We start from the raw sequence: 22801 nt of genomic DNA, 5'->3' as shown, positions 1-22801 counted from the left end.
TGCCCTGGTTCCTCCCGTGAGCTTCACCGTCTCCAGATAGTCGACTAGCCAATCCTCTGGATCTTGAAGGCCATCGAACTTTTTGAAATTGTCGGGTAACTTGAATCCTGAGGGGACTCGAGTTTTTCGGACTCTCCTCGTGAAGCATGGCAAGCCGCACATATCTTCATCGTTAGGCTCCGGAGATTGCCGATGATCCCTTCTGCTTTGTCGCGCTCTATCGACTCTTGCTTGTGCTGCCGTGTCTCTTGCTCCGCTTGGCCCTTCAGGGGCTGTCGCCGTTGCTGCTGTAGGTCGTGGACTATTTTGCCTTGCCGCTCCTTCAGGAGGCGTTGACACGAACGCTGTCCCCATAGCTCCAACTCCTGCTATCGCCATATTGTATAGTGTTTCCCTTGGATCACCTGGAGGTGGTTTAGATGCGAGGATAAAAGCTTGTGTCGCCATATACCCAGCCTCTGGTGTCTTAGGGATAATGTTTCCTCTTGTGTCTATCGACATAAAGGACATGTCGAGGTTTTGAACCAAGTGCTCTCTTTCTGCTTCGGGTATGTGTTGTAACCTTGATCTTCCTCTGTTCCGAGCCTCCCTGTGGCTATCACCCGAAGTTCTAGATTGTCGACTTAGATCTGCCCTTCTCCTGCTGGATGCAGAGGCTGCCTCCTTTCTCCTGTTCAATTCAACTGTCTGTTTTTCCAATTCCCTGGCTGCTCGTGCGAGCCTATATTGATATGCTTGTAATTCTTCTGGTGTGGCCGTGGTAGCCATTGGTTCTGTACCGTTCATAGCTCTCGCTGCTCTATCCCACGCTGCTTGTGAAAGTTGAACTCTATCTCGTGGCTCTGGCCCGACGTATTTGTTTCCCAGGCCTTGTCGTAGATTGGAGGGATCGACGTATGGATTTCCCAGATCGTCGAAAGCCTCAGATGTTTCCTCTTGATCTTCAATGGCATAAATCTGATGGTACTTTGTACTCAGATCTATGTTGGGTTTGGTGACACCATCGTTGAGATTGATGGAGACCTTGCCCACTGTAATAGATTTGTCGATGAAGTCATAACTGTCGACATCGCTTGAGCCATCGCTTATATATGAGTCCGCGGATGACTCAAACGACATGTCGTTGAAGATCTTGGTGAGTTTTTCTCTTGCTCTGGTGCTGACGTAGCGTGTCAGCGAAGTTGCTTCTTCTTCTGACTCGGCTGATGATGCATAGCTTGAAAAGTCGGAATCGACCTTCGACGATCCCGACGAAATCGGAACCTCGACACGATACGATCCTTCCTTCTCGACGCGAAAGTGAAACCTTCCGAACGTCATCTCCATGGGCTCCGCCAGATACGCATATGCATCCAAACGGGAGGGTGGGTGAGGAATAAAATCGACAAGACCAGCGGCGATCTGTTTACCTCGATCCATTGTGTTGCTTGCAGTTGATGATGTCGAAGATCTTGAACGTGCCATCGAGATCGGATCCTTACGCCTCTAGTCCCCACGGACGGCGCCAATTGACAAGGTATCAACTTGTCAATGCCTATGGATTGTAGGCTAGGGTTTAGTTGGAAGTAGAGGGTAAGTAGATCTCGAAGGTTTCAGCCGAAAAGTACTCGACGATTATGAAAACTAGGGTTTGTAGACAATGATTCGATGATCTCTTCGTCCCTCGACTCCCCCCTTATATAGGAGGTGGAGCCGAGGGATTCGTGTAGTACAAATTACAGAGTCCGGGACGGTTTCTAACTCATCCCGCCAGATTACAAAATAACACTTCCTATTACAACTCTATCTTTCCTTAAATACATCTTGGGCTCTCGAATCTTCTTATTCTTCGGGTAGTGGGCCTTCAGTAAACCCCGGGTACTATCTCCGGCAGGCCCATTTGGGATGCCTATGTCAACGAGGAAAAGGAGAAGGAGAAGAAGAAGAAGGGAACGAAGAAGAAGAAGAAGAAGAATAAGGGGAATAAAAAGAAATAGGTAACAGCATATCCCCGCGTATATGAGATAATGATAGGTAACCGTAAGTGTGTTGCTCCTGATGATTATTGTGATAATGAATCTGAATACGATGATCTTCCTATGCCCTCTACATACATTAGCAATCATGATTTGAATGAGCACACTACTTTTGATATTGCAAATCTCTGGGAAATTAATTCTGAAAATGATGATGATAATGATTGCCATAGTGTCAGTGCTATCCATGCTTCCTCCCATAATTATATAGAAAGCTCTAAGCTTGGGGAAGAGGTATTTGCAAATCCTTTAGCTACTGGTCATCATGTTCTTGATACATCTCCTTCTAATAACAATAATGGTGTGGACCCAGATAAACCGATTGTGAAAGATAACTATTCTATTTCTTATGATGACACTGTACCTCCGATCTCTGATGATCATTACAAAGAATGCTATGATATAGGTTCTAACTATCCTTATGAAACTTGTCATAGTCATGATTGGGTTACTAAAAACAATTCCCTTAATATGCAACTTGTTTACCATGTTCAAATTCTTGATAATAATCCTGCTCCAATTACTATTTATGAAAAGAACTCTCCTTATGCCAAAATTAATGATACTTCTATGCATATGAACCATGATAAGAATGTTTTAAGTGATGTGTATATTGTGGATTTCATCAATGATGCTACTGAAAGTTATTATGAGAGAGGGAAATATGGTTATATGCATCTTAATAATATTAAGTTTCCCCTCTTTATGTTGAGAATCTTGAAGTTACTCGTGTTTTATCCTCTTATGCTTGTCACTTTGTTCTTCATGAATTCATTTGTGTACAACATTCCTCTTCATAGGAAGCATGTTAGACTTAAATGTGCTTTGAATTTGCCTCTTGATGCTCTCTTTTGCCTCAAATACTATTTCTTGCGAGTGCATCATTAAAACTGCTGAGCCCATCTTAATGGCTATAAAGAAAAGAACTTCTTGGGAGATAACCCATGTGTTATTTTGCTACAGTACTTTGTTTTATATTTGTGTCTTGGAAGTTGTTTACTACTGTAGCAACCTCTCCTTATCTTAGTTTTGTGTTTTGTTGTGCCAAGTAAAGTCTTTGATAGTAAAGTCAATACTAGATTTGGATTACTGCGCAGAAACTGTTTTCTTTGCTGTCACGAATCTGGGCAAAATTCTCTGTAGGTAACTCAGAAAATTATGCCAATTTACGTGAGTGATCCCCAGATATGTACGCAACTTTCATTCAATTTGAGCATTTTCATCTGAGCAAGTCTGGTGCCATTTTAAAATTCGTCTTTACGGACTGTTCTGTTTTGACAGATTCTGCCTTTTATTTCGCATTGCTTCTTTCGCTGTGTTGGGTGGATTTCTTTGTTCCATTACCTTCCAGTAGCTTTAGGCAATGTCCAGAAGTGTTAAGAGTGATTGTGTCACCTCTGAACATGTGAGTTTTTGATTATGCACTAACCCTCTAATGAGTTTGTTTCGAGTTTGGTGTGGAGGAAGTTTTCAAGGATCAAGAGAGGAGGATGATATACTACGATCAAGAAGAGTGAAAAGTCTAAGCTTGGGGATGCCCCGGTGGTTCACCCTTTCATATATCAAGAAGACTCAAGCGTCTAAGCTTGGGGATGCCCAAGGCATCCCCTTCTTCATCGACAACATTATCAGGTTCCTCCCCTGAAACTATATTTTTATTCCATCACATCTTATGTGCCTTACTTGGAGCGTATGTTTGTTTTTGTTTTTGTTTGTGTTTGAATAAATTGGATTACATCATGCTTGTGTGGGAGAGAGACACGCTCCGCTGGTTCGTATGAACACATGTGTTCTTAGCTCATAGTATTCATGGCGAAGTTTCTTCTTCGTTAAATTGTTATATGGTTGGAATTGGAAAATGATACATGTAGTAATTGCTATAAATGTCTTGGGTAATGTGATACTTGGCAATTGTTGTGCTCATGTTTAAGCTCTTGCATCATATGCTTTGCACCCATTAATGAAGAAATACATAGAGCATGCTAAAATTTGGTTTGCATATTTGGTTTCTCGAAGGTCTAGATAATTTCTAGTATTGAGTTTGAACAACAAGGAAGACGATGTAGATTCTTATAATGTTTACAATATGTCTTTTATGTGAGTTTTGCTGCACCGGTTCATCCTTGTGTTTGTTTCAAATAAACCTTGCTAGCCTAAACCTTGTATCGAGAGGGAATACTTCTCATGCATCCAAAATACTTGAGCCAACCACTATGCCATTTGTGTCCACCATACCTACCTACTACATGGTATTTTCCGCTATTCCAAAGTAAATTGCTTGAGTGCTACCTTTAAAATTCCATTCTTCACCTTTGCAATATATAGCTCATGGGACAAATAGCTTAAAAAAACTATTGTGGTATTGAATATGTAATTATGCACTTTATCTCTTATTAAGTTGCTTGTTGTGCGATAACCATGTTCACTGGGGACGCCATCAACTATTCATTGTTGAATTTCATGTGAGTTGCTATGCAAGTCCGTCTTGTCTGAAGTAAGAGAGATCTACCACCTTATGGTTAAGCATGCGTATGTTAGAGAAGAACATTGGGCCGCTAACTAAAGCCATGATCCATGGTGGAAGTTTCAGTTTTGGACATATATCCTCAATCTCAAATGAGAAAATTATTAATTGTTGTTACATGCTTATGCATAAAAGAGGAGTCCATTATCTGTTGTCTATGTTGTCCCGGTATGGATGTCTAAGTTGAAGAATAATCAATAGCGAGAAATCCAATGCGAGCTTTCTCCTTAGACCTTTGTACAGGCGGCATAGAGGTACCCCTTTGTGACACTTGGTAAAAATAGTGCATTGTGATGATCCGGTAGTCCAAGCTAATTAGGACAAGGTGCGGGCACTATTAGTACACTATGCATGAGGCTTGCAACTTATAAGATATAATTTACATGATGCATATGCTTTATTACTACCGTTGACAAAATTGTTTCATGTTTTCAAAATCAAAGCTCTAGCACAAATATAGCAATCGATGCTTTTCCTCTATGGAGGACCATTCTTTTACTTTTATTGTTGAGTCAGTTCACCTATTTCTCTCCACCTCAAGAAGCAAACGCTTGTGTGAACTGTGCATTGATTCCTACATATTTGCATATTGCACTTGTTATATTACTCTATGTTGACAATATCCATGAGATATACATGTTAAAAGTTGAAAGCCACCGCTGAAACTTAATCTTCTTTTGTGTTGCTTCAATACCTTTACTTTGAATTATTGCTTTATGAGTTAACTTTTATGCAAGACTTATTGATGCTTGTCTTGAAGTGCTATTCATGAAAAGTCTTTGCTATATGATTCACTTGTTTACCCATGTCATATACATTGTTTTGATCGCTGCATTCACTACATATGCTTTACAAATAGTATGATCAAGATTATGATGGCATGTCACTCCAGAAATTATCTGTGTTATCGTTTTACCTGCTCGGGACGAGCAGAACTAAGCTTGGGGATGCTGATACGTCTCCGACGTATCGATAATTTCTTATGTTCCATGCCACATTATTGATGATTTCTACATGTTATATGCACACTTTATGTCATATTCGTGCATTTTCTGGAACTAACCTATTAACAAGATGCCGAAGTGCCAGTTCCTGTTTTCTGCTGTTTTTGGTTTCAGAAATCCTAGTAACGAAATATTCTCGGAATCGGACGAAATCAACGCCCAAGTTCCTATTTTCACCGGAAGCATCCAGAACACCGGGAAGGACCGGAGGGGGCACTGGGCCCCCAGACCATAGGCCGGCGCGGCCCAGGCCCTGGCCGCGCCGCCCTATGGTGTCGTCGCCCCTTCGACCCTCCTGCGCCGCCTCTTCGCCTATTTAAAGCCCCTGGATCGAAAACCCTGAGACGTTCGACGAAACCCACAGAAACCTTCCAGAGCCGCCGCCATCACGAGGCCAAGATCTGGGGGACAGGAGTCTCTGTTCCGGCACCCTGCCGGAGCGGGGAAGTGCCCCCGGAAGGCTTCTCCATCGACACCGCTGCCATCTCCACCGCCATCTTCATCACCGCTGCTGCTCCCATGAGGAGGGAGTAGTTCTCCATCGAGGCTCGGGGCTGTACCGGTAGCTATGTGGTTCATCTCTCTCCTATGTACCTCAATACAATAATCTCATGAGCTGCTTTACATGATTGAGATTCATATGAGTTTGTATCACAATTTATCTATGTGCTACTCTAGCAATGTTATTAAAGTAGTTCTATTCCTCATGCACGTGTGTAAAGGTGACAGTGTGTGCACCGTGTTAGTACTTGGTTTATGCTATGATCATGATCTCTTGTAGATTGCGAAGTTAACTATTGCTATGATAATGTTGATGTGATCTATTCCTCCTACATATGCATGAAGGTGACAGTGTGCATGCTATGTTAGTACTTGGTTTAATCTGTTGATCTATCTTACACTATAAGGTTACTTAAATATGAACAAATTGTGGAGCTTGTTAACTCCGGCATTGAGGGTTCGTGTAATCCTACGCAATGCGTTCATCATCCAACAAAAGTGTAGAGTATGCATTTATCTATTCTGTTATGTGATCAATGTTGAGAGTGTCCACTAGTGAAAGTCTAATCCCTAGGCCTTGTTCCTAAATACTGCTGCGTTACTACTGCTTGTTTCTTTGTTTCTTGTGTTACTACTGCTGCAATACTACCACCATCAACTACACGCCAGCAAGTTATTTTCTGGCACCGTTGCTACTGCTCATATATATTCATACCACCTGTATTTCACTATCTCTTCGCCGAACTAGTGCACCTATTTGGTGTGTTGGGGACACAAGAGACTTCTTGCTTTGTGGTTGCAGGGTTGCATGAGAGGGATATCTTTGACCTCTTCCTCCCTGAGTTCGATAAACCTTGGGTGATCCACTTAAGGGAAAACTTGCTGCTGTTCTACAAACCTCTGCTCTTGGAGGCCCAACACTGTCTACAGGAAAGGAGGGGGAACGTAGACATCAGTTGTGCAGGTTCCACGTTGGCGCCGGAATCTCTGGTGTTGCGCCGCACTACACTCCCTCACCAACAACCTTCACGTGCTCCTTGACTCCTACTGGTTCGATAAACCTTGGTTTCTTACTGAGGGAAACTTGCTGCTGTACGCATCACACCTTCCATTTGGGGTCCCTAGCGGGCGTGTGCTTTACGCGTCAACAAGCTAAATTTCTGGCGCCGTTGCCGGGGAGATCAAGACACGCTGCAAGGGGAGTCTCCCACTTCCAATCTCTTTACTTTGTTTTTGTCTTGCTTTACTTTATTTTATTTACTGCTTTGTTTGCTTTCTTATATCAAAACACAAAAAAATTAGTTATTTGCTTTACTTTATTTACTGTCTGGTTTGCGTTCTCCATATCAAAAACACAAAAAAAAATTAGTTACTTGCATTTACTTTATTTAGTTTGCTTTATTTACTATTGCTAAAATAGGTATTCCTGAAAATACTAAGTTGTGTGACTTCACTAGCACAAATAATAATGATTTCCTACGCACACCTATTGCTCCACCTGCTACTACAGCAGAATTTTTTGAAATTAAACCTGCTTTACCGAATCTTGTTATGAGAGAGCAATTTTCTGGTGTTAGTTCTGATGATGCTGCTGCCCATCTTAATAATTTTGTTGAACTTTGTGAAATGCAAAAATATAAGGATGTAGATGGTGACATTATAAAATTAAAATTGTTTCCTTTCTCCTTAAGAGGAAGAGCTAAAGATTGGTTGCTATCTTTGCCTAAGAATAGTATTGATTCATGGAATAAATGTAAGGATGCTTTCATTGGTAGATATTATCCTCCTGGTAAAATTATATCTGTGAGAAGTAGCACAATGAATTTTAAGCAATTGGATAATGCGCATGTTGCTCAAGCATGGGAAAGAATGAAATCTTTGGTTAAAAATTGCCCTACCCATGGACTGACTACTTGGATGATCATCCAAACCTTTAATGCAGGATTGAATTTTTCTTCGCGGAACCTATTGGATTCAGCTGCTGGAGGTACTTTTATGTCCATCACTCTAGGCGCCGCAACAAAGCTTCTTGATGATATGATGATTAATTACTCTGAATGGCACACGGAAAGAGCTCCACAAGGTAAGAAGGTAAATTCTGTTGAAGAAACCTCCTCCTTGAGTGATAAGATTGATGCTATTATGTCTATGCTTGTTAATGGTAGATCTAATGTTGATCCTAATAATGTTCCTTTAGCTTCATTGGTTGCTCAAGAAGAGCATGTTGATGTGAACTTCATTAAAAAAATAATACAACAATGCTTATAGAAATAATTCTGGTAACAACTATAGGTCATATCCTTCTAATAATAGTAACGGTTATGGTAATTATTATGGTAATTCTTACAAAAATAATAGGAGTGTACCCTCTGGTCTTGAAGCCATGCTTAAAGAATTTATTAGTACACAAACTGCTTTTAACAAAACTGTTGAAGAAAAGCTTCGTAAAATTGATATTCTTGCTTCTAAAGTTGATAGTCTTGCTGCTGATGTTGATCTTTTAAAATTGAAATTTATGCCTAATGAAACTAAAGATATTAAGTCATTTGATACAGCAAATGCTATCCAAGTTCGAATTAATGAGAATATTAGATTAGTGGCTGAATTGCATGCTAGGTGGGAAAGAGAAGAAAATGCTAAAAAGAATAATGTAGCTAAAGTTTGGACTATTACCACCACTAGTAATGATAATGCTTCACATGTTGCTACACCTCCTACTAACAATGGTAAAATAATTGGTGTTGGCAATGTTTCTACTCCTAATGCAAAGCGTGCAAAACTGCTTGAAACTGTTAAAACTGTTGAAACTGCATGTGCTAAAACTGCTGAAATTTTTCAAAATATCGGGACAATGATCCCATTGCTTTAGATCATAATGGTTTAGATTTTGATGATTGTCACATCTCTGAAGTTATAAAGTTCTTACAAAAACTTTCTAGAAGTCCTAATGCTAGTGCTATAAATTTGGCCTTTACAAAACATATTACAAATGCTCTCATTAAAGCTAGAGAAGATAAATTAAAACTTGAAACTTCTATTCCTAGGAAGTTAGAAGATGGTTGGGAGCCCATCATTAAGATGAAGGTCAATGATTTTGATTGTAATGCTTTATGTGATCTTGGTGCAAGTATTTCTGTTATGCCTAAGAAAATCTATAATATGCTTGACTTGCCACCATTGAAAAATTGTTATTTGGATGTTAATCTTGCTGATAATTCTCTGAAGAAACCTTTGGGGAGGATTGATAATGTTCGCATTACGGTTAACAATAACCTTGTCCCCGTTGATTTTGTTGTCTTGGATATTGAATGCAATGCATCTTGTCCCATTATTTTGGGAAGACTTTTTCTTCGAACTGTTGGTGCTATTATTGATATGAAGGAAGGTAATATTAAATATCAATTTCCTCTCAAGAAAGGTATGGAACACTTCCCTGGAAAGAGAATGAAGTTACCTTTTGATTCGATTATTTAAAAAAATTATGATGTTGATGCTTCATCTCTTGATAATACTTGATTCACACTTTCTGCGCCTAGCTGAAAGGCGTTAAAGAAAAGCGCTTATGGGAGACAACCCATTATTTTTCTACATCACTTTTGTTTTATATTTGAGTCTTAGAAGTTTTTACTACTGTAGAAACCTCTCCTTATATTTATTTTATTGCATTGTTGTGCCAAGTAAAGTCTTTGATAGTAAAGATGATACTAGATTTGGATTACTGCGCAGAAACAGAATTCTTACTGTCACGAAATTGAGTAGCTCCGTCTGTAGGTAACTCATAAAAATCTGCCAATTTACGTGCGTGATCCTCAGATATGTACGCATCTTTCATTCAATTTGAGCATTTTCATCTGAGCAAGTTAAGTGCCCCAGAAAAATTCGTCTTTACGTACTGTTCTGTTTTGACAGATTCTGCATTTTATTTCGCATTGCCTGTTTTGCTATGTTTGATGGATTTCTTTGTTCCATTAACTTTCAGTAGCTTTGTGCAATGTCCAGAAGTGTTAAGAATGATTATGTCACCTCTGAATATGTGAATTTTTGATTATGCACTAACCCTCTAATGAGTTTGTTTTGAGTTTGGTGTGGAGGAAGTTTTCAAGGATCAAGAGAGGAGGATGATACAATATGATCAAGGAGAGTGAAAACTCTAAGCTTGGGGATGCCCCCGTGGTTCATCCCTGCATATTTCAAGAAGATTCAAGCATCTAAACTTGGGGATGCCCAAGGCATCCCCTTCTTCATCGACAACTTATCAGGTCACCTCTAGTGAAACTATATTTTTATTCCGTCACATCTTATGTGCTTTACTTGGAGCGTCTTTATGTTTTTATTTTCGTTTTTGTTTGAATAAAATCGGATTCTAGTATTCTTTATGTGGGAGAGAGACACGCTCCGCTGTTGCATATGAACACATGTGTTCTTAGCTTTACTCTTAATGTTCATGGCGAAGGTTGAAACTGCTTCATTCATTGTTATATGGTTGGAAACAGAAAATACTTCATGTGGTAATTGGTATAATGATACTTGGCAATTGTTGTGCTCAAATAGATCATGTTTAAGCTCTTGCATCATGTACTTTGTACCTATTAATGAAGAAACACCATAGAGCTTGTTGAAATTTGGTTTGCATGATTGGTCTCTCTAAAGTCTAGATATTTTCTGGTGAGGGTTTGAACAACAAGGAAGACAGTGTAGAGTCTTATAATGCTTGCAATATGTTCTTATGTAAGTTTTGCTGTACCGGTTCATACTTGTATTTGCTTCAAACAACCTTGCTAGCCTAAGCCTCGTATTGAGAGGGATTACTTCTCGTGCATCCAAAATCCTTGAGCCAAAAACTATGCCATTTGTGTCCACCATACTTACCTACTACATGGTATTTTTCTGCCATTCCAAAGTAAATTGCTTGAGTGCTACCTTTAAAATTCCATTCTTTGTCTTTGCAATATATAGCTCATGGGAAAAATAGCTTAAAAACTATTGTGGTATTGAATATGTACTTATGTATCTTATTTCTTATAAGTTGCTTGTTGAGCGGTAACCATGTTTCTGGGGACGCCATCAACTATTTCACCTTTTGTTGAATATCTTGTGAGTTGCTATGCATGTTCGTCTTGTCTGGAGTAAGGGTGATTTATCATGATCAAATGGTTTGAGTATGCATATTGTTAGAGAAGAACATTGGGCCGCTAACTAAAGCCATGATCCATGGTGGAAGTTTCAGTTTGGACAACAAATATTCAATCTCTTATGAGAATATTATCTGTTGTTGAATGCTTATGCATTAAAGAGGAGTCCATTATCTGTTGTCTATGTTGTCCCGGTATGGATGTCTAAGTTGAGAATAATCAAAAGCGAGAAATCCAATGCGAACTTTCTCCTTAGACCTTTGTACAGGCGGCATAGAGGTACCCCTTTGTGACACTTGGTTGAAACATATGCTATGCAATGATAATCCATGTAAATTCAAGCTAATTAGGACAAGGTGCGGGCACTATTGGTAATCTATGCATGAGGCTTGCAACTTATAGGATGTCTTATACATAACACATATGAATTATTACTACCGTTGACAAAATTGTTTCTATGTTTTCAAAATAAAAGCTCTAGCACAAATATAGCAATCCATACTTCCCTCTGCGAAGGCCCATTATTTTACTTTTATGTAGAGTCAGTTTACCTACTTCTTTCTATCTTAGAAGCAAACACTTGTGTCAACTGTGTGCATTGATTCCTACATGCTTGCTTATTTGCATTCATCATATTACTTTGTGTTGACAATTATTCATGAGATAAACATGTTGAAGTTGAAAGCAACCGCTGAAACTTATATCTTCCTTTGTGTTGCTTCAAAACTTTCTACTAAAAATCTATTGCTTTATGAGTTAACTCTTATGCAAGTCTTATTGATGCTTGTCTTGAAAGTACTATTCATGAAAAGTCTTTTCTATATGATCCAGTTGTTTATTCATTGTCTTTACCATTGCTTCGAATCACTGCATTCATCTCATATGCTTTACAATAGTATTGATCAAGATTATGATAGCATGTCACTTCAGAAATTATCCTTGTTATCGTTTACCTACTCGAGGGCGAGTAGGAACTAAGCTTGGAGATGCTTGATACGTCTCAAACGTATCTATAATTTCTTATGTTCCATGCTACTTTTATGATGATACTCACATGTTTTATACACACTTTATGTCATTATTATGCATTTTCCGGCACTAACCTATTGACAAGATGCCGAAGAGCCAGTTGCTGTTTTCTGCTGTTTTTGGTTTCAGAAATCCTACAAAGGAAATATTCTCGGAATTGGACGAAATCAACGCCCAGGGTCTTATTTTTCCACGGAGCTTCCAGAAGACCGAGAGTCACGATACGGAAAACCTTCCAGAGATGCTGCCGCCGCCAATCCCATCTCGGGGGATTCAGGAGATCGCCTCCGGCACCCTGCCGGAGAGGGGAATCATCTCCCGGAGGGCTCTTCATCGCCATGATCGCCTCCGGATTGATGTGTGAGTAGTTCACCCGTGGACTATGGGTCCATAGCAGTAGCTAGATGGTTGTCTTCTCCTCATGTGCTATCATGTTAGATCTTGTGAGCTGCCTATCATGATCAAGATCATCTATTTGTAATGCTACATGTTGTGTTTGTTGGGATCCGATGAATATGGAATACTATGTCAACTTTATTATCAATCTATCATATATGTGTTGTTTATGATCTTGCATGCTCTCCGTTGCTAGTAGAGGCTCTGGCCAAGTTGATACTTGTAACTCCAAGAGGGAGTATTTATGCTCGATAGTGGGTTCATGCCTCCATTAAATCTGGGACAGTGACATAAAGTTCTAAGGTTGTGGATGTGTTGTTGCCACTAGGGATAAAACATCGATGCTTTGTCTAAGGATATTTGTGTTGATTACATTACGCATCATACTTAATGCAATTGTCTGTTGTTTGCAACTTAATACTGGAAGGGGTGCGGATGGTAACCCGAAGGTGGACTTTTTAGGCATAGATGCATGCTCGATAGCGGTCTATGTACTTTGTCGTAATGCCCAATTGAATTTCACTCTACTCATCATGATATGTATGTGCATTGTTATGCCCTCTTTATTTGTCAATTGCCCAACTGTAATTTGTTCACCCAACATGCTATTTCTTATTGGAGAGACACCACTAGTGAACTGTGGACCCCGGTCCATTTTTTTACATCTGAATACAATCTACTGCAAACATTGTTCTTTACTGTTCTTCGCATACAAACATCATTTTCCACACCATACATTTAATCCTTTGTTTACAGGAAGCCGGTGAGATTGACAACCTCACTGTTAAGTTGGGGCAAAGTATTTCGATTGTGTTGTGCAGGTTCCACGTTGGCGCCGGAATCCCTGGTGTTGCGCCACACTACACTCCGTCACCAACAACTTTCACGTGCTCCTTGACTCCTACTAGTTCGATCAAACCTTGGTTTCTTACTGAGGGGAACTTGCTGATGTACGCATCACACCTTCCACTTGGAGTTCCCAACGGGCGTGTGCTTTACGCGTCAACACTGGGCGGCACGGCTGCTTGGTCGGGGCCTGATGCCCTTCGTCGGTAGCCATGGTGGAGTGGATGGAGCGGTGGCGGCCTCCGCCCCCGACAGTGGTTCGGCAGTGGTACGCATGATCCACGCCACCGTCTTCTTCCCGGGTGATCTGGCATGAGGGACTGGTGGCATGGGGCTGCTGGTCTTGCTTTGTTTTGGTGGCGGTCCTCGGGTTTCTCGCAAGCGAAGATGAAGATCGACCGGAGGTCAGTTTGCCATGATCTAGTTGGAGAGATGAGTTCCGAAAAGCTCCACCGGCGAATGGAACAGTGCATATTTTGTCTAGAGTTCGCTAGATCGGGTGGTATTTGGTCACGCGCACCCATGGTTTTATTCCGACCGTTTGGTTCCAGAGGAAGGGCGCGAAGCTCTATTCTGTGTTGACATGAGATGACTTTTTGGTCCATGGTAAAGTCAATAGAAGGAATATCATGAAGGCCGGATTGGTGGACTAACTAAAGGAGGTTCGAGTCTCCGTTATGCTGAGGGACTTGTTTGGCATTCCGTGCTCCGCAGCAGTCGTATGCAAGTGGAGGCGGCAACACATGTGAAGTACAGAGTCTCACCTTTCAGGGTGAAAACCCAAGGTCTGGCCTTAACTGGTTGTGCGTGGCAATGACCTTGTTGGAGGCATTGTTTTGAGAGTGAGGGACTATCTTCAGGGTGAAAACCTAAAACCTTTGGTCGGGCGATGACAAAAATGCTGTAACGGGACTTTTATTTCTTAGTTTTATTTACTCTTTTTTGGCTATATGCATCCTTATTGACACTAGGGTGGGGCGTTGTTGCAGAGGCTGGGTGTAATTGGTATCTTTTGATATTAATATATTGTCTTTATCGAAAAAAATCTAAGATTTTTAAACCGCAAGTGAGATGTAAAAGAAAAAATGGTTCATGTAGTAAAAAATTAGTAATGACATCAATTGATTGAAAATAATCAATTGTGAATTGGTCAAACCCATATAAAAAAGGTAAAAGGTGAAACTAAATGTTGTAAGAGAATAATATAGAATTTTCTAGGACTACTAAATATATAACCATCAAACATATATATACATATGAAATGATTGTTACAGGTACAAAATATATATGGTAGCAGTAGAAATTATGACAACCAAACCAAGTCATTGCAGGCTGATACAATACACAATTACCTATGAACTGAATCGGGGCCAACCACGCGTGTGCATACACGCATGCACAAGATCGATACAAGGCATCACAAACATGTCATAATACAATACACGGATTTTCTTTATTGCAGTTTGTCGATTGAGCACTTGAGACGTAAAATTTAGAAGCGATCGTTGTGATGGAGATTCAACCGAGACGCAGGTCGTGGGAACCGCCGTAGGCCATGCCGTGCAGGTTTGGCTGGCTGGGCACCACGCGAAACGCGTACATGTCCGCCGCGGAGCTGCCGCCCATAGCCACCGCCGCCACACCATCCCACCCTCCCGCCGCCGGGTTGTCCACAAACCCATACGCCGGGTCCTCGCGCATGCCCTGCATATATACGCGTGCATCTCATAGTCATATCAGATTCATATATGATTGTTGCTAGCTAGCTAGAGAGCGAGAGGTCACCAGTTCCTGCTGCAGGTTCTTGTATGCCTCCTGGGAGTGCTTCACCTGCAATATATTGAAAAAAACACATATTAGTACCAGACTGTAACGAGCTGCAGGATTATGCATTGATCATACACTAGGAAATTCCGAATGACAAAATCCTAGATTTTTTCTCAAAATGGGGGCGTACCCTGGCCTTTGCATCAACTAATGCATATGAGGTTTTATTGCAACAAAAACATAGATATGCTGTGATTTTCATAACTGCATTAAGTAACCTCTCAAGTAAAAGGAAGCATTCAGAGTAAGTAGGAAACCATATGCCATACAAAATAAGGACCGAGGGCTTCGTATAGGCTGTTTTATTAATTTGGCCCCTTTTGATAGGTAAGTCAGTTCACTACAATAATCTAGTCTACCAAAATGCTGGAGAACTGGTTAAGTCTATGAAAATCAGTATGCACTGGTAGAAAAATGGCCTTTAGTCGCGGTTCGCAACTGCCATTAGTCGCGGTTGCGCAACCGCGACTAATTAAGCGCGACTAAAGGCCCCCCCTTTAGTCGCGGTTGCTTACGAACCGCGACTAAAGGCCCGTCCACGTGGGTGGCTACCGTGCGCCTGGGCGAAGGACCTTTAGTCGCGGTTGGTGTCCCCAACCGGGACTAAAGGCTATTTCGTTAAATTTTTTAAATTCATTTGGATTTCTAATTTCTTTTCACTCCGTATTTTTTTTCTTTTTTTTTCAGAATTTCTCTCATTTCAGTTATTTGCATAGCTTAGTCTCTATCTCTAACTACACTTATCTCTAGTCAAATTACTTACTCGTGGTCAAACTTCCCGCTCGGTCACCCATCCTCCCACTACTCCACCTCTAGCACGCTTAACTTCCAAGTTCCATTCCGTTCTGCATCCAAGTGCTTCGCGCGCATGTATGTGATAGTAGTATCATATCAATCCTATTAACATGTTGATCGATCTCATATTTCTTTATTGTTTGAATTTCAAATAATTATTTTAATAAACAAAAGTAATGATGTAATAATAATATTGAATAAATAAATAAACATTAACTTTTTAATTTGTATTATTTTTAATTTTATTAATTAATTAAATATTTTTTTTGCCAAACCTAAAATCTAAAAATTTGAAAATCTAAAAATTGGGTAAAAATGATAGTAATCTTTATGCAGAATGAAATTATTAATTTTAGGTTTTAAAAAAATTAAAAAATATAAAATCCATAATTTACAGAAAAAACTAAAATCTTCCTGCTTTTGTATTTCCATTTGGAATTTTGAGAATCTAAAAATTTGGCTAACCGGGTAAACCCTGGTGAATTCGGATGTAACTTTTTCCCACGATGATTTTGATATATTATACGTTTTTTTTCGACGTCGTACGCAAAAGTTCTTGCGGTTTTACCATTTTCCAAAACTTTTTTGCAAAAAAAGTGAAAATTCAAATTTGTTAATTTTCCCCAATACTAGTAATGATGTAATAATAATATTGAATAAATAAATAAACATTAACTTTTTAATTTGTATTATTTTTAATTTTATTAATTAATTAAATATTTTTTTTGCCAAACCTAAAATCTAAAAATTTGAAAATCTAAAAATTGGGTAAAAATGATAGTAATCTTTATGCAGAATGAAATTATTAATTTTAGGTTTTAAAAAAATTAAAAAATATAAAATCCATAATTTACAGAAAAAACTAAAATCTTCCTGCTTTTGTATTTCCATTTGGAATTTTGAGAATCTAAAAATTTGGCTAACCGGGTAAACCCTGGTGAATTCGGATGTAACTTTTTCCCACGATGATTTTGATATATTATACGTTTTTTTTCGACGTCGTACGCAAAAGTTCTTGCGGTTTTACCATTTTCCAAAACTTTTTTGCAAAAAAAGTGAAAATTCAAATTTGTTAATTTTCCCCAATACTAGGTTGCATAACATACAAGAATCTGAAAACATTTTATTTTTTTGAATTTTCTATCATTTTCATTTGTATTTTACAAAGCAAAAAAAGGCGATCCACGGGGGGGGGGGGGGGGGGTGGAGGGTGCGTGGGAGTAAAAAAAATCGGAAAAACCTTTAGTCGCGGTTCTAAAGGGGTACCCTTTAGTCGCGGTTGGTGTCCCCAACCGCGACTAAAGGTTTTTCCGCCGGCCGCATCCCTCCATAGCCCTTTAGTCCCGGTTGGTGTTACCAACCGCGACTAAAGGGGTACCCTTTCGTCGCGGATGGAGCATTAGTCGCGGGTCGCCTCCCGAACCGCGACTAAAGCCCCCTTTAGTCGCGGTTCGAATATTTCCGGGACTAATGGGGGTGAACGGAAGCCTCTTTTTCTACTAGTGATGATTATAGAGCTAAATGGGGAAATATATCTACTCACTAGGATAAGTCTCACATGAACTTCCATAGAAGGAAATGGAAATAAGAAACGGATTAGTAAACAATCACACATAATCAAGCTGTAGATTATCCCTTTTTGAGAACATGCAAAACTTTTATATATTTTGTACTAAATAAATTTTGGCATATAGAGCATTCCTGGTGTGAAGTAACACAATAGTGTAAGTTTAGCTTCAGCGATCAAACAGGCACATAAAATTATGAGTACTTTCACGCTAAAATCACAACAAAAATAGCTAAATTAATGTATGTTCAAATATATCTAATCCCTCAATTGAACAGTATGTGTGCTTTTGATGTTGTCATGGTGACCAAACTGTAATTATTACCTTACATTTCATACCTCTATCTTATTCAAAGTTCCATAATAAATGTCATGGAGATATATACTTGCATTAAAAATGTAATGATAATATTTTTACTTAGTGAAATTGATTAGTTTTTCTCATTTTATATGCACGAAGTCAATGAAATTTGGCCACCAATTTTGGGACGCCATTGATTTTAGCACTAAGCTGATTGGTTCTAACTACTAAGGGTTGGTCCATCGAAGGGCTCGCTATATGTCTAGGCGTGTAGCTTATGTGTTTAGCTACTGCCTACTACTAGTTCCCTACTGGAAAGTGTTGTGAGGAACTCTTAGAGCATCAGTCATGGTCAATTTACAATTGTCCATAAGTTTTAACTTAGTACATGCACAAGCAGAAGTAATAACTATGCTTCAAAGTTCCATCTTACATTAATTTAGTTTGAAGAGTTTTGACTTCTATGTTGGTCTTTACTTGGACTCTAGGAGTAGGCAGTAACTGGCATCCATATGTGTTTGGTTATTGATGATAGTGGAACCTGGCCTAGTATGGTGTATGACAAAAAATGTTGACGGAAAGAACATAAACGAGCAACAATGCATCTTTCTCTAACAATGCCATCCGTAACTATATGGCCTTTGTACATAGGCATGGCCTTATGCACCTTCAGCTGTTAGCTTTTTACATGAATATTTTTCAAATCAAATTTGATGATGTCATTTTGATCTGCCTAGGTACTCCAATTTTTTCGATGCATTGGTCACAGTCAAAGTCAAAGAAAGTTAACCACACAAAAAATGACTCTGAAAGGAGTTTCCAGAAAATATAATGTAAAATATATTTAATTTAACTTGGTTATTTTGGTATATATTCATCTACCTACAAGCTGCCTTTACATGGATGATTGGAGAAATTATAAATTCATTCATCAAATATCATCATATAATAGTAGCATCACATAGTGCAAGCACTTTTTTAATGTTTATAACGTCTTCGATGTTATATGCATAAGCAATTTTTCAACTAGCACTAATACTAGGCCATCCATGGCCATGCCATGGAATTCTTGGCAACCAGAAGATAATGATGTAGTAGACTAGACTATAATATCCACTTTATCTTTATTTTTTTCCTTTTTCCGAAAGGTAGGTTAAATATCTAAGATTCTACATCGGTGGATGCAGAAAACCTTAAGTTTATCAAATATGCTAGAGTTTATCAAAAGAGTGAATTCCACTTTTTACCTCGTAGTTCTGTGATTTGTGACACTAATTGCCCCGTTGAATAAAAAATCATCTACATTATGCATTTTAGAATATTTGAACCCTCGATTTCTGGTGCGTATTCATTGGGCAAGCTGTGAGGTGATTACCTACTTCCAAAAATATCAATACGGGAACAAGGAATGGAGCAATTGGATAAGAAAAGTATGGACATAATGGTAGATGATGACCTCCGATATTTACACATTTTGTCGCACCACATTGACGAAATACGCCAATCATATCTTACAAAAACGAATAAAATGCTAAATTGGCGCAAAATCATGTTTAAAGACTCATTTTTGTAAAAGTTCCACTAAATGGAGTAATATGTGTCAGAAATGCATAACTATAAGGTAAAAAGTGGAATTCGCTCTTATCAAAATAATTCAGATTTCCAAGCGTTATCTACCCCGTGTAAGAAAAACAAATAGACAAATTCACTACGCACAACCTATACAGTACACATGTCCTCCCCTCAATATGAAACATAGCTTCACATTTACGACTGGCATAAAGCATTACACACAGGACTACGTAAAAGCTGAAGACAGGATCATATCTCAGTACAAAAGAAAAAGAAAGGCCAAAGTTTTCTACCATGCATTCAGATCAAGAAAGCCAACAGCTTCAACTAAAGGTTTTTGCTTCCATAGCTCCGCAAACCATAAAGCCTCATCGCCGGTCCTCATCTAGAAGGGGTATCAAGCCAGTGTGCAATCTCATAAAAATCCGTGTTTGACATGCTACTCCCAGATAGCCGGGGGACCAAATAAAGCAACCATGCAATGCAATGCATGCTCATGCATCCTCGATCTCTAGGCCAGCCAGCTACTGATCACCTAGAGTAACACGAGACACGTACGGGTAGATGCATGAGAGATAGCCCGAAGATTATTGTCCTTTACTCTTTCTCACTTCTAGCTTATTTCTGTCCAAAGGAGACACAGCACTGCATCTATTGCTAATCAGCAACATGTTCGTGTACGTGTGCGTGCATGTAAGCACATGACAGGCATACTCTACTCCGAGACTTTTTTGAAGGCTCCACTACTATAGCTAAGCTACCCCGAGATTTGGATCTAGAACTATAGATATGTGTGTAGAGTCTCAAGCTGTCGAAGTGAAGGAGTTGAGTGTTTGTAAAATAAGGACGAACACGCATGGTAGTGCACAGTGTACATTGGCATGCAATTCTTCCGTTTGGGGCGTGGTTGTGTCTGTCAGATCTTTGCTTCGATCGGTCACTAGGTTGAATCTTCAACCATTTGAGGGTTGGGAGATGGATATATGTCTAAGGCTCCAAAGCTAGCTAGCGAGCTAGGTTATGGAGTGGTTAGTCATTCGCTAGTAATGGCAACGCAAGAATCCTGATGGAACTTTTGAGTAGTTCAATCAGTGGTCATATCTAGACAGAACATCAAATCAAATTAATGTGATCAAATGACGACACTATATATATGTGGATTTGTCAACACATGGTTTTTGTACAGTGACATGGAGAAATAACCAAATTAAGAAACTATAAGAAGTGGCAGCTAACACGAGGAAAGACAAATGAATTGGGGAAAGATCCTAGTTTTATGCATGGACATGTATGTGCAGCAGAACTGGCATACATACCAAATTGGGAAGCTCCTGAATTAACCGTGCTATGGAAACTGCTGAAATTCTGAAGAGATGACAGTACATGACAAGTGATGCTCTTACCTTCTTCTTGTAGGTTTCAGTCTGCGTGGTGATCACATGATACTGCAAAATCAAAACGACAAGAATCAAGAAATAGGAAATAGAACTGTAGAATGCAAGAAAGAGGAATTAAGATGTTATTTTATACTCCGTATGTTACCAGTACATGCACATGAGATGAAATCGATGAAGAAAACCCAAACCATATCTTTGAAACCAATAAAATCAGTCACTTGTTAATTCTGTCTTAGAGATGAACAACGCATATAGATCTATCGAGGAGCATGAAATATGAACGGCAGATCAGTGAGCAGGATCTAGCTAGGAATCGAAGCCCGGTACAATTAATTAATCGGCTGGCTAGGGTTTGTGCGTGCATACCTTCCTCTGGCGAACCTCCTTGAGAGCGGCGTCGACATTTTGCTCAAGGCCGCGCAGCTCATCGAACTCCAGCACGTCCAGATCTTCACCCATCCTTTGCCTGCGGTACATATATTGGATTTTCAACATCAAATCACTCTAGCTTACTTGTTCAAGGATCATCCCCTTGAAAGAATCTTTCAGAAAAGAAAGAGGAAAAGAGGGAAATAAGTGAATGACCTGATCTCGGTGCGCAGGTTCCGGTTGATGTCCTTGAGATGGCTGAGAGTGCGCTGCATATTCTGCGACGAGATCGATCCAAACCAAAAGCAACACGAATCAGCAAATTCAAAGAAGCGATGGAGGACTGGAAAAATATCAGATCTTATGTCGAATCACCCGAAAGAAAGAAATCGATTACAGCTAGCTAACAGGCAAAAAGGGGAAGGGGGAGTGTTTTAGCTAAAGAAAAAGATCAAAGATCGGAAGAGACGGAGACGGATGGAGGCAAGCAGAAGGACGAACCTCATACTGCTCGGTCCACAGGCTGGTCCCGAGCGCCTGCTGGTAGCGGTCAAAGATCCCCTTGATGCTGCAGGTAGAGGAGGAAGAAGAAGCACAAGAAGCTTAGAGAGCTAGCAAACAGCTACCGCGAATCAAACAAGCGGCGAGGGAATTGGTTAACCAAGAGATATGGATGAACGCAGATTGTACGTACTCGGAGCCTGAGCTGATGAACTCGTGGTACTTGCCGGTGGAGGAGAACATGATGATGGCGACCTGCGCGTCGCAGAGGACGGTGAGCTCCTTGGCCTTCTTCATGATGCCCGACCGGCGCTTGGAGTAGGTCACCTGCCGGTTGGTCGCGTTCTCGATCCGCTTGATCTCGATCTTGCCCCGCCCCATCGCTCCACCACCCTCCCAATTCACCTCCAATCCAGCAATCGTGCACGCGCGCGAGCTGGCTAGCTAGCTAGATCGACCGGCGCGGCGCGACGACGGGGAAGAAGAAGAAATGGGGAAGGAGAAGGAGGCGAGCTTCCTCTCTTCAGCTGGTTTAGTAAAGGAGGAGTGGGAGGTGGTGGTGGTGGCGAGTGCCTGTGTGGACATTTCGGGGTGGTGAGGACGGAGGTGGTGGGTGGCAATGGAGGGGGACGGTTGCCGAATCCGTGAAAGGCGTGGGGCGCCGTGCCAGCAGCAGCAGCCCTGCCCGAACGCGACGACGACGCGCGTCTGCTTCTGTGCGACGTCCGTCCGGGCCGTGGTTTTGAGCGCCGGGTGCAGGCGTTTGCCCCGGGGGTATTGTGGCGTGCCGGGGCGGGAGGTGTGGCAGCGATCGGCACAACGGTTAGCACGGTTCGGGCACTGCGATCATCATTGCTTTGCTAGCTTGCCTGTCTCGACTCCACGAACGCGTATGCAGGAAGAGACAATGGATTACCTAGCATTCTCTCATTCTGTTTTTCAAAGAAAAACATTCTCTCGTCTACTTCATGGGTTACATGCATATTAGTTATCGCTATTCTGGATATATCTACATACATTTTATG

The 22801-nt window shown here is 40.3% G+C and overlaps 1 protein-coding gene across 1 annotated transcript; it reads right to left on the bottom strand.

The window, feature by feature from the left end:
- Positions 1-14679: 14679 nt before the first annotated feature.
- LOC127312893 (MADS-box transcription factor 16) lies at positions 14680-22464 on the bottom strand. The gene is made up of 7 exons (XM_051343435.2): positions 21970-22464; positions 21777-21843; positions 21492-21553; positions 21273-21372; positions 20913-20954; positions 15233-15277; positions 14680-15151 (listed from the first exon to the last, which is right to left on the bottom strand). The coding sequence occupies exons 1-7, from the start codon at positions 22155-22157 to the stop codon at positions 14966-14968; spliced, it is 690 nt and encodes a 229-aa protein (XP_051199395.1). The 5' UTR covers positions 22158-22464; the 3' UTR covers positions 14680-14965.
- Positions 22465-22801: the final 337 nt, after the last annotated feature.

Source organism: Lolium perenne, chromosome 7 (genome assembly GCF_019359855.2).
Source record: "Lolium perenne isolate Kyuss_39 chromosome 7, Kyuss_2.0, whole genome shotgun sequence".
Classification (NCBI taxonomy): Eukaryota; Viridiplantae; Streptophyta; class Magnoliopsida; order Poales; family Poaceae; genus Lolium; species Lolium perenne.
This window is presented reverse-complemented; position numbering and strand designations above follow the sequence as displayed.

Excerpts from the sequence above, each read along its gene's own strand:
- LOC127312893 (XM_051343435.2), bottom strand. The coding sequence starts at position 22,157 with ATGGGGCGGGGCAAGATCGAGATCAAGCGGATCGAGAACGCGACCAAC. Across the intron at positions 20,955-21,272 it reads AGGAGGTTCGCCAGAGGAAG|TATCATGTGATCACCACGCA; the intron begins GTATGCACGCAC and ends TTGATTTTGCAG. Across the intron at positions 15,152-15,232 it reads AGAACCTGCAGCAGGAACTG|GGCATGCGCGAGGACCCGGC; the intron begins GTGACCTCTCGC and ends GTATATATGCAG.